At 45.2% G+C, this 13,052-nt stretch overlaps 1 protein-coding gene across 1 annotated transcript; it reads right to left on the reverse strand.

Annotated features, from left to right (window-relative positions):
- Nucleotides 1-2,368: 2,368 nt before the first annotated feature.
- Nucleotides 2,369-3,319, reverse strand: TMEM74 (transmembrane protein 74; the record flags this gene model as incomplete). The annotated part of the gene is made up of 1 exon (XM_082299174.1): nucleotides 2,369-3,319. The coding sequence occupies one exon, from the start codon at nucleotides 3,317-3,319 to the stop codon at nucleotides 2,369-2,371; it is 951 nt and encodes a 316-aa protein (XP_082155300.1).
- Between the last annotated feature and the right edge of the window lie 9,733 nt (nucleotides 3,320-13,052).

A 13,052-nucleotide genomic window follows, 5' to 3' on the forward strand; every position in this document is an offset into this window, starting at 1 on the left:
TTCCCGCCCCCCCCCCCCACTGAGCAATGTGCCAAGCTCTGTGGGCAGTGCCCACATACCCCACCAGCAGGCCGAGGACAGAAAAGGAGGAACCTTCCTGCTCTGCATCCAGATTCTCAGGCTAGTTCCTTCCTCGCTTGTACTGATCACAGCAGGCTGAAGGTAGCTTCCAGATATAAGAAGACATTTACCCTAGAGATTCAATCCAGAATCCTTGACAACACAGCCAGAAGGATGTAAGCTCTTCAAAGACGACTGTGGAGATGCTGGTCATTGCTGAATTACTGCCTGTGAACACGCTGTGTATCATGATCTACTGGGCAGCAGCACCCTCTAATAAGGCAGCTCATTTAATGACGCAGTAACACTGACCTAAAGCTGCAGTTGGAGCAGAGAACATGTGAGCAGGCTCTCTTTTCTGGGGCCAGCTTTAAAGTCTGGGTACCACAGTATGATATTTACTGACCAAAGGCATGAGTCTGGAGCAGGGCAGCTCCTGGGCCCTTGATCACAGGCACCCATGCCAGCACCTGCAGCCAGCAAGCACAAGGGATGGAACTAGCTGAGTCAGACTTGGGTGCTGCACTTGTCTCCTGACAAGAACAGCAGAGAAGGGGAATGAAGAACCAAGTGGCAAAATAGTGTTCAGTCTCTCTGTGAGGAACCCATGTTTCTGCCATCCACTTGTTATTCTGAACTTTGTGCTGCCACTTATTACTGGGTAAAAGGAATATAAAGGAGATCTCCTCACTCCCTCCCATGAGAACTCTTCTCCTGTGTGTCACAGTGGGAAAAAAAGTATCATTTTAAAAATAATTCATATTCCTGATATTTGAGAGTTAACTCACAACTGAGAGGGCTGTCATAGTGAAGCACATTTTTCTTTTAAGACTGCAGTCAGAGACTGCACAGACAGAGCTCTTTACCCACGTTTGGCTTTGCCAGGGACACATACATACATAACATACATCTACACATTAATAAGACATATATATATATATATATATATATATATATATATATATGTATTAACCATTGCTCAGTAAGAACTGACAGCGGTGTACTGAACAATCTTTGTTGGTTTTCCCAGCACAGCAAGAACACATCAATGTTCCACAGAAACTGACTGATAATAAAGCAAATACCATCAGTGGTACAGGTTTTTGGCTACAGTGCCACAGAACTGAGATTAATAGCAACATGTACCCTTGATCATCCCCTATGTTAAGTGAGTCTCATGTCAGCCAGTAAACTGCCTGATACTTAACCTCTGTATTTCCTGATGATTTATTTTTTACAAATAAATTGGGTTTTATTGAATGAGTCTCAGAGAGATCCTTCCTGACCTTCCTGGTTATGAGAAGGTTGACAGCCTAGTGACATAAAACTGAAGTTTCAAAAAGGACTAATAGGATGCAGACATGCCCAGTATAAGCAAAACCCTGCAGCTGAGCTTGAATTTCTTCTGGCATCTGTACTGAAGGAGAAATGTCCAGTCTCAGCATCCCCATGCTTTTTCAGTCTTTGGGTCTTTTGAGATTCCAACAAGAGGTCTGTTTATTCATGTTATGGCAATCGTCATACAAAGACATCTGTCCACCAAGAACTAAACTTCTTTTATATGGGTCACTATAGCTATCAGAAGTTAATGACTATCAATCATTCCTAATCTGAACTGAAATGGAGCCACTGACCTCAAGCTGAAAGAGCCTTTTGTCTCCTACCAATACCATGGGCCATATGGTTTCCTGCCCTTTGCCTCTTATTTTATATTTTAAATAATCATCACTAATTGTACAATTGTTTGAAAATATGGGAGGTTTGTGGTCAGTCACGACCAAGTGGTGTTCTTTCTTCCCGCAGCTGTCACTCAATTGAAGAAAAGGGATATGCTTAAAGAATAAAAAAGCATCTCTTAATGAAATATTAGCCCTGCTATTTGATTATTGGTCCTGCTTCTTAACATTCTATCAAGTAGCCTGTTACTAATCCTGCAGGCTTCAAAAATTAACAGCTTCTAAAGTGTCAAGGTCATTCTCGTTCTACATGGGAGTAATAAGAAAATTATATAGGCAAGACACCAGTGGAATGTTTTATATTAGGATAAACAAGTATATGAGGAACCTACTTATCACAAATCTCTTTTTATTCAGTGGTTTTCATTATTTTATATCATTTGCATTTCGTCTGGCACATTTCCCTTTTACAACAAGTACTCATATATTGCAAACATTTGATTATAGAGCTTAAGATAACACCGTTCTTGTCAGACAAATAAACTGCATCACCAGCTATCTTTAGCTGCATCTGCTTTCTTTAATGAAACATATTTTCCTGTAGAAATGCTGCCTTAAAAATCATGACCACACTAATTATCTATGGCAAGCACATCTTCCTCAACTAATGACAGCTCGAGCATATTATCATTTGCTCCAGACTTCATTCTAAAATTGAAAGATCCATACAGCTTTGCAGACTCCTTGGAGGATGCAAACCTGCTCCTCCGGTAGAGCTCCCCTTTCCACATGGACATCATCAGCAGGCTGGAGAGCACCACGCCCCCCAGGGTTAAGAGACACAGCCCAGCGATAACACAGCGGTCCAAGTGAGCACCGATCCTTGCACTCTCGTTCTCCAGCCTCTCCATCTCCCGGGCAGCCACGGTGTTGGGATCCACAGTCACATCTCTGGGTACCACGTAGGAAATTATCACCAGCAAAATGCCACTAACCAGGAACAAAATGGCACTAATGAACCCATAGTCAACAGATTTCCCAGCTGCTGCCTCCGAGGCAGCATCATCCTCCTCTGAGACCAAGGAAGGAGAATCGTGCACCCATTCAGGTGGCAGCTCCCTGCAGGAGTGCTGCTGCAGAGAGGCATCCTGGCCACCTGTAGGAGTGGGGGGACTTCTTGCATGCTCCAGATTTACATTTTCATCCACATAGGTGAACGACGTCTCGAGTTCCTGGGCACAGCAGCAGGCTTTCTTCTTCCCTCCATCCTCTTCCCTGGGCAAGCACTCGGCTGGCTGGCAGGGCTGGGAGGTGCTGGAGGGTGCAGGGTGCTCCTGAGGCGAGGTGCCCAGGGATGAGGGCTGGGGTGCCAGGGAGGGCTCAGCCACAGGGCCCGTCTGCAAGGGCTTGCAGTGCCGTTCACAGTGCAGGGCTGCCACAGCAGTGGCTGCTCTGGAGTCCACCTCACCCCCCTCATGCTGCTGCTGCTCGTAGGGATGGGAGGGCAGGCTCCAGGCGGTAGCAGTGCCCAGAGGCACCTGTCTGCTCTCCTCAGCCAGGTAGAGAAGCTCCATGCAAGCCATCGACCTCGTCCCCACGAGCCTCACCTCCTGGGCTACGGCATCCTCCAGCAAATGCTGCTCCTGACCTGCAGAAGCGGCTTCACAGTACTGGTGCTGCTGTATCCCAGAAATCTTCTACTTTTTCACCAACGTTTTGTTAGGGACATGGCTTGTGTCAGCTGTTAAATGATTAAACAAATCCTGTCTGACATTCATTTCTTTTTGGTCTGCAAATGAAATAGTAGAGGGGGAAAAAAACAACAACAACAAAACCGAACCCGACAACCTCACGATGATACATTAACCAAACCAAAGGGAAGATAACACCAATGTAATGTATCAGCCCTCTTCTCAACTGTTTGAGGGGAGATGGCAAACACGATTGTTTTAGCCACGCATTTAAAACTGCAATCCTCTTGCAGATCCAAAATCTATTAGGGAATCTAATCAACCTTTGACACCACTACCCAATTAAGGCAGTAAGTGCCTACAGAGCACAGGATAACCAGAAAAACTGTGTAAAATGTCAGAGAAAAGATATGTCTGTTCTTTTAGAAGCATACAACTCCCCTCCCCCCCCTTCCAAATAAAGAATTTTACACTCAGATTCACAGACTAATTAGAAAGAAACACGCAAATCCCATGTAGCTCAGTAATCCAGGATCTGTATTCTCCGGTGGAAATCTGATAATCCTACGGGAAAAGCTAGTGCTTTCTATATAAGATCTACGATTCATCTAAGAGCTTTTGGAATGAAATTATGCCTCAAAGACTGATGACTCAAAGACGGATATTACTTCTCATCTGCAATTAATTCGTTATTACCCCATTCGCCTGGGCCCCATCCCCCTCGAGGCCGCCCGGTGTCACGGGGCGAAGCCTGCAGCCCGACAAATGTGTTGCATGCGTAGGAAACACATGTGCCCCTATAGCACATACGTGATCGCTCACGGCCGCTGCTCACTCACGCTCCTCTCGGGACCTCAGCGAGAACCGGCCGCGCTGGGAAACGCGATCCCCGCCGGCGCCGGCAGTAGCTGGACCCGCCCGCCACCGAGTGACCCGCGCGGTACCGAGGTGAGCGGCGCGCAGACACGCACAGGCACACACGCATCCCCGGCAGGCAGGAGCACGCCGCCTGCTGCTGCTGCTCCTCCTCCTCCCCCTGCTCCTCCTCCCCGCGGGGCTCTCACCTGCCCGGCGCGGCGCCGGCCCCCGCACACACACACGGACACACGGACACACGGACACACGGACACACACACACCTACCTCCCGCCCGCCTCCGCCGCCGGCCGCGCCCCCGCCCGCGCTGCTCCCAGGGACCCGGGGCTCCCGCGGGCGCCGGCGCCCGGCCCGGCCCGGCCCAGCCCAGCCCAGCCGGGCAGTGCCGGGGCGGGCGGGCTCCGCTCGGCACGCCGGGAGCTGTAGTCCGCGGCCGGCGGCGGCTGCGCTGCTGCGGCAGCGCCCAGAGCCGCGCCCGCCCCGCCGCCCCCGGGGGCTCGGCCGCTGCCTGCGGGTCGCGCTGCCGGGGCTCCAGCCACCGGACAGTCCCCTCCGAGTCCCCAGGTCCTGGTACGGGTTCGGAGAGGAGCTTCTGTGCAGCCCTATGCGTGGTCTAGCTCAGTTATCACCCAGAGTTGTTTTCCATAGTCATGGGAGCTCACGACTTACTCCAGGGAAAGATAAAATCAGAGTCTCAAATGATGAATGATAAAATCAGATTCTTAAATGATCCCAGAACTCCTGGAGCTGAGACGTCAAAGGATGTACTCGCTGCACAAGACTTACTGGAACATCTTGGGAGCTCACCCGTGTTGGCAGCCTGTCCGAGTACTTCCTCTGGCCGGCACAAATGACTATTAGAAAAAAAGACTGTTGCCAAAAAATACATAATAAATGAATGACCATTTCATTTTCAGTACGAACCTTTACTGAGTTTTCTTGCCAATGCCTTTACTTTGCCAGTGCCAGTGATAAACTAGAATATGGAAATAAAGCATGGAGTAGTCTGAACTGAAGGTTAATCAGAGCTGAATACTGTGCTGTTGTGGAAAGACCAGACTCTGAGGAAACAAAAAGCATGGGCAGAGGGACCTTTGTCATGGAGCTGAAATGAGGATGCACGCAGGAATTGGAAGTGAGCAGCACCTGCCTGCATGGCTGTTGGGCCGGGAAGCAGAGGCTCGAGATGGAAAGCAAGCTGGGGAGGAACCAGAAGAGACAAGCACACACTGTCTGAAGGAGTCCTAACATCAGAGAACAAAGTGATTCTGTGTAAGGACTCTTTGCCAATTCGGAAGCGATGTATTAGGCAATCAAATCAATTTTGAAGATGTATCCTGCTGAGACCCAAAACACCCAGCACAGGAGATTCAAATCTTTGTGGGAATAACTCCCATGAATGTCAAAATTACTTGCCAGGGCATGGCAATAGTAGGGCACTCACAGTGCCCATCTCACAGGTCGCTCAGTGCTCCGGGCTGCTTTGGATACCATTTCAAAGCTGCTCCAAGCAGTGTTTCCTTTAGCAAAGTGCATTTTCAATGCATTGAATAGTGTATTATTCACTCTTTGAAGAAAAACTGTAGGGAGAAACTCACAGAGTTGGGAAAATCGTGCCGGCTGTCCTTGGAGCTTTTTATAACAGTGCCCTCTTTGACATAAATATAAAGGAGCAAATAAGACCTAATCAAAGGAACAAAAAACCCTATCTGTAAATTGTTCAACTAGTTTCAAGTAAAAGTAAAGACAGAAAGAAACTCTCCTTAAGGCTATTGTACATTTCCATTTCTGGGAATTAGCAGAATAGGAACATACAGATGTTGGGCAGTGACACTGCAAGCTGCACCTGCCACATCCAATAGACAAGTCTTAATTAAATGACTGACAGGAAAAAATATGGTGCTCAACCCTGGCAATGCAGCCTGGAAGATTGTGAACACCTTTCCGGGGCCTTGGTACAGCCTAGCAAGGCCTTGGGTGGGCACTGTCCTTCTGAAAGCTGATACAAAGGCAGGAAATTGTCTACACATAACAAATGGCCGTGTTGTCATTCTTTCAAAACCCAGAATCTACAGCATGTTCTCTTGAGCACTTACTAGAGCCTTAGTTACTTGTTATTTAACCACACAAATGTCTTGCTGCTCTGCCGCCCACTCTTCTCCCCATTTTGTGCCAGCGCGTGTTGGGCAAGTATATTAAGTTGTTGCTGGTAATTGCAGTCCCACAAACTATGGAGCAAACAGAGGGAACCACAACTCTGTCAAGCCAAGTGTTGTCTATTCTTATGTGCCTTCCTATGTGGTGCTGCCTCTCCTTTGCCTAGTACAGTTAACAGACTCTTGGCCCAAAATCATTGTATAGTCACAATTCATAATACTGACATTTCATTTTCTTACTTTGGATGCAGTGAGTTAACAGCATTTTCTTTTAAAGAATGGAAGTGATTGTTGCCAATGCTCTGAGGTGTGGAGGTGGTGAAATGAATGCATAGCAACGCATACTCTGCAAACAGAAGTACAGCTGGTGAAAAGATTAATCAAGTAAGGGCAGGGAGCAAGAATATTTGTCACAGAAAAAAAGTGGCTATGTAGAACTAAAAACCAGAGTGATGGACACACAGTGGGACAGGAATAAAAGACTGGTGTAGACTGTCAGTGTTGATGAGCCTTGTTCTCTCTGCTGCAGCCTACCACATCACACAGTCCTTTCAGATATTGAGCAGGGCTATGGTAGCAACACAGTGATAATATGGAATCTGACAGTAGGCTGATAAAGGTGTCTCAGTTGAGATACATGCAATTAGATTTAAACCATGCTCTGGACCAGCTTGTAAGCTCTCTTTAGGTTGACCCAACTATAAATGAGTATGTGAAATAGATGTATATGTTTTTTCTGTTCTCAGTAAGCTATGCTCAGTATAAAACTGGAAGGGGGCTTATGAGGAGCTAAAAGTTTCACACTTTCTATTTGAAGCCTCACTGAGGACCTGACCAGACCTGAAGGCTTCAGAGGAACCAGGCAAAACTGGAACAAGTTTTCTGAATGGTGCATCCCATCGTGGTGTGGTAGAGGGTGGATTTTGAAATATTCTACTTGCCATCACCAGTTCAGGGAATTTTCCAGTGCTACATGGGATCCTCAGTGAAGCATTCCCCCAAACATTTTAATTCTTTTTTTCCCCTCTCTGTCTGATAACATGTACACAGAGTCCTTCAGTGATCTTGTGTTCCCAGAATCTTCAATTCTTTGCCTTGCACAGTCACAGGACCTTGGGTTTCCAGTGCTCCTTGTGCAAGTGTTGCAAGACTGAGCAGCTTCTAAACTAAAGGTGCTCCCCAGCCATCGTGTCTTAGAGAATAACACATTCAGAGAAGTCTAGAGAGAATATTGCATAAACTTCCCATTTCCACTTGAGTAGATCATAGTATTGAATAAAGTAAATTGGCTAGGGACCCAATAATATGGGGCTGCAGAAAATTTTAAAACCTATTAGATAAATATATGGACCTGTGTACTGGTCTGTGAAAAATAGCAAAGGTAATAGAGGGGAATGAAGAGGTAAAGCTAAGTTCATATATAAAGTGCATAAGAAAAAAGTGATACAATTCTTTTTTGGCTTAGAGAATATAAGTATTCTGAGGCTAGTGAGCAAATATTTGGACAACTCACTATAAGAATAAAAATCCAGCATTTCTGTGTATTTAAAACACATTACTGTCACAGATTTATTGATTTATAAAGCAAAAGCAGACAGGAAAGCAATGTAATTCTGCTGTAGTTGATTCACTAATGCACATCCATTGTGCATTAATAAAAGACATAATAAGTAAATAATTTTAAGGAGATACGAGAAACCATAGATGTGTGATATGATGTTCCAGAATTGCCACGAGTAGATTAAATCCTTGATAAAGCCCTCTGCTTCCCATGTCTGAACATGTGAAATCATGGTTTGGGTAAACAGAGCTCCTGAGGATGAACAAAAAAAGTCAATCTCGGTCTTAGAGTAGAGGGTCATCTGGAGGAGCAAGGGGCCTGCTGACCACTTGGAAGACACAGTAGTTGTAGCCCAGCTCAGGAGCTAATGAAGGACAGGTAGGAATCAATGAGCTGTCAGGCTGAGGTCTGCTCTGTGGCACAGCACCTGTGGAGCCTTTATGAGGCTTTACTCACCAGGAGGGAAAGGGCCAGCCCTGGGTGTCCCTGGGCTGCTGTTTCCCACCTGCTGTGCCCACACCAGTGACTCAAGCTGGTGACCTCACCAACCCCACTACCACATGTTTTTGTGCTGATCCTGACCAGCCTCCCTGCTTTCCCCTGTCAGGAGCTCATACTCAGCCATTTTCCCTTTTGAATCTCCAAGCAACTGAGCACCCCTGTGTCAACAGGCCTATCCTTGACTGGACCTTGATTGTTCTAGTGTTCTGCTGACTTTCTCACAGCTCCTTCTCAGCAGTCTGGGCTCAGGTGGCACAGTGGGACATGGACGAGCTGGCCCTGCTATGCCCAGACCAGACTGACTGCTGAGTGCCAGGTACCTGGGCACCACTGTAAGTGCCTAAGCTTTGGACACTGGGGTGGAGGAGACACCTTCTGCCTCCCTGTGTGCCTCTGGAATGCTGAGCACTGAGCCGTGTGATCTGAAGGAGCCTTGACAGAGCCCAGACAGCTCCTCCTTGCTGTGGGCCTGGGATGGCCACATGTCCCCACAGGTGTCTGCCCACTTGTGGGGAAATACCAGCACTGTGCTGTCACCATGCTGTGAGAGCCAAAGTTGCCATTATGGTCATACCTGAGACATAAAGGACATGTTTCTCCCTGGGTCACCCCACAGGTTGAAGACTACAGCCCTGAACCCTCTGTGGCTGCTGGGTTCCAGGTGTCATGCACATGACTGACTCCTGTCACCTTTTTCTGGTGTTTTCCTGGATGGTTATTCTCTTCACTATCCTGCACACTTGCATGGAAAGACAGAATCACCTCCAGTAATCACACATTAGATCTGGGAGATGTAGTCCACCAGTTATTCAGCGCAGACAGACCTAAAAATGCTAATTGTGGAATGAAGGAATTTAAAGGGAAAGTGAGATAATAGACTACCCTGGAGGGAAGCCCAGCTGAAAATCAGAGGCCGCTTAGGAGAGAAATAAAGCAATCACCAAGGAGATTTTAAGCAAGGTATTTAAAGGACAGAGAATAGTGCAGAAATAAAAGGGGACTGCAGCATAATATGAGGAAATAATAGCTTGACCCATAAAGCTGGGGGGAGGTGGTTTATACTGAATCTGATAACAAAAATTACTCTGTTGCAGTACACATAAAACTATGGGTGAAAGAAGAAAGTGAAGGCTGCAGTTTCTGACAAGGCAAGGACACGCAGCCTTCAGTAATATATATATTGCTGGTGACAGAATGAGGTTTTATAGAAATTATGAGGAATAGCACACAGGGTTTCTATATTATCAGCATGTGTTAAAGAGTTTCTTCAACAGAAACATCAAAGATGTGTTCACATTAGAGAGTTAATGCTGATAATTTATGGAATTTGTCTGTATTAAAAAGACTAAACATAAAAATATAGTAAAACCTTCTTCTCTTGGTAGTGCTTTATGTCCACATACTATAAAGTACATTAAAAAGATGAAATCAGTATTCCCACTTTAAAGGCAAAGAAGCTGAAACATGGGAAATTTGTGTAATTTGTTACAATCCAGGAAACACAGAACCAAAATCAAGGCACCAAAATTAAGATGGAAAGATTGGGCCTTGAGCCTTGTTCCTTATTCCACCTGTTTTAGCCAACAGCAATGGGCAAGCACTGGCTTAGGAGGGAACTCAGCTCTTTTCTTCATACCTGAGGGGAGAACCATTGGCATGAGGGAAGAGAGACATAGAACTGTTTTAAGCTCATCAATCGTAGCATCAGAGGTATGCCAGGAGGGTGTATCGGTGGGGTTTTGAAGCAGTGCTAGGGCCCATGCACATTGCTGGTGGCGGCATTCGTATCTAAATTGGCAGCCATAGCAACCCATATTCAAAAGAGTTCAAGGCAGAGCTCTCCTCCCTCTTCTCTTCCTGTCTTCCACAGTCCCTTAAAATGACTATCATGCTGAATTTATGTGTGGAGGAAAGCCTTGCCCATGTGTCTAGTCCTGGCCCATCACAACCACTGTAGCATTTTTGCAATCTGCTTTAAACAGTCCAGGATTTCTCACTGTCCTTCCTCATCTCCTAATACTATTAAGGTTCCTTCTGGAACAGTGTCTGCAAGGAGTTGTAAAAAACCCTGGCGGAATACAGCACGCTAAAACTGGGGGGGGGGGGGTAGATAAACAAAATGGGAAAAGTGAGACTAATCACAGTAATACAGGCCCTGACAGATCTGCCAGACTCTTCCAAAGGGCAACATTTCTTCTACAATATTGAAAAACAGTGAACGAAGTGCTACAAAATAAACTGCAAGAATCAATCCTTCTACAGGGCCACGTGAATGAGCTAGACCATCTATCTATGCATTTTCCTCTCTGACATCCAGTGATTTGATCCTGTTTACTTTCCAGGGGAGTGCGATCAGACTGAAACTGGAAGGAAAAATATTTGATCTTTTTAAACAGTCAAACCTTTAAGGTCCAGCCTGTCCCCTGAATTTTGAGAATGCAACTTGAGGTTTTTAAACAAGACCTCTATTGATATCAGTGGTAGGCATTGCAGACCAAACACCCACAGAGCAATAAACATTCAATTCATCAGGTATGGTTGAGGCTTTTAATATTCTTTTTCTTCTCTATGTAGCCACTGTTCATATTCCTAAGGATGTTCCACTTGCTGTCCTCCTTTGATAGCCTTGGAGGATGGAGGAACATCTCTTCCTAAGGCTGAGCTTACAGAGGTATCTGGAATCGATAGTGGAAAATAAAACCTGACCTGATGGTTTTGGTTTTATTTCAGTTAGGAGGCACGGAAGGAAATATGATGTCATGCTCTATATTAAACCAGCTCTCTGAAAGCTTTTAATTGCAGTGTGTTTTGAAGCCGTATATTCAAATGGTGACTGCACACTGTGTTGGCTCCTTCACAAACAGAAGTCTTAAAGAGTCACATGCTGCTAAAGAAAATGCTTTACACTTTTTTGTTCTTGACACATCAGAGTAATTTTTATCTGGTTACTATGTTATGCACGCAACAGAACTGCAATGATAGTAAAATCTGAGGCATGCAGGCAGGACTGCGGGCACAGTATGAAAAAAGGCAGTCGCTTACTTGAGCAGTTAAAGAGCTCCTAATACATTATTTATGGAAAATCAATATTTTTTGTAATAAATACATACACGTCTATCTGTCCAGTCAGGAAAGCCAAGATGTCTCTATCCCACTGTTGGTGAAAAGCAGAAAGCAAGACCATAGAGGCCTTAGTTCACATGGGCTAATTACCAAGTCTTCCTCTGTCAGTGTCTGGGGACCCAGCACAGACAGGTTGGGTTTTGCAGGATGGTTGGCTCTTGAAAAGAGGAAGATCATTTTTAACTTGTGGCAAAGACCTGGTTCCTGAGCAAACAGGTCTCCATTACACAGCCCTGAATGCTCTTTCCATTGCAATGGGATTTATTTCAGTGTGAGACAGGGAAATGTAGCTGTCTGTGTGGTGAGAAATGCCTTGGTGTGAGGCCTCCTTGAATGCAATCAGAACAGGAGTGTTGTGTGGAGGAGCCTGAAAAAGGACTGCAGTGATCCAAGCACCCCTGGGTGAGTCCCTAGGGTTGGTGGGGGATAGGGCAGTGCCTGATCAGGCTGAGCAGGCAGTTTGTAGGTGCAGAGAGATCCCTGCAGACAGATAGCTTGTCCTGGGCAACGGGCATCTGGAGGTGGATGAGCAAGGAAGAAGAATTTGTTCTTACTGTGTGCTAAATGTATTACTGTTTTGTCTTTCCCTGAATAAAGATTTATTCGTTTATACATTTTCTCAGAGTCCTCAAGAGTGAGTAAGTCAGACCTAACAAGAACATGTGGTTTTCTGGCACTTCTTGGGTGGGGATTAAACTTGGTTTAATCATTTGCCTCAAGAGATGTCAAATACATTGATGCTACTGGTTTCTGTTCTTATTAACCACCTGGCTGAGGATTATATGTACGCATTATATTGAGGTAGTAGGTAGCAGTTCTTTGGTTAATCTTACTTCTGAGGCATCCGTGCATGTATATACACATAGGCACTCACAAACAGCTACGTGGAGTTTTTCATGGAAAGTGGGAGATTTGGAAATGAATTTCCACTCCTTTTACTCCAAGTGACACACCCTCCCCCACACGATATTATACATAAAATGAACCATGGAGAGCTATTTTCCCAAGCAGACGGAAATGATGTATTTTGAGGTGGGTAGCTGCATTTCAAAGCCAGAAATCTGCATGAAAGATATTTGTGCAGTGCCATCTGGACAAGTTTTTAATTAATGTGGAAAATGAAAAATTAACAGAGGGACTAACAGTTTCTTCATGTTCAAAGACATAATCCTGCAGGGAAAAAAATACCAATGATTATACTTCCAAAGGATTAATAAAGAACATCTAACATGGGTTTATAAAAATGAAATCAGACTAAGAAAAAATATTTTAAACATTTATGGTTAGTTTTATTAATTGATTAATTTTATTAATTTAGAACAATTCTATTTTCTTTAAAAAAATATAGAAAGAAAGGATAATGACAGTAGATGAAGATACAATTTTGTGTATTCTGAATGAGGGATTCT

The sequence above is a fragment of the Coloeus monedula genome (genome assembly GCF_965178545.1).
Source record: "Coloeus monedula genome assembly, chromosome: 1".
Taxonomy (NCBI): Eukaryota; Metazoa; Chordata; class Aves; order Passeriformes; family Corvidae; genus Coloeus; species Coloeus monedula.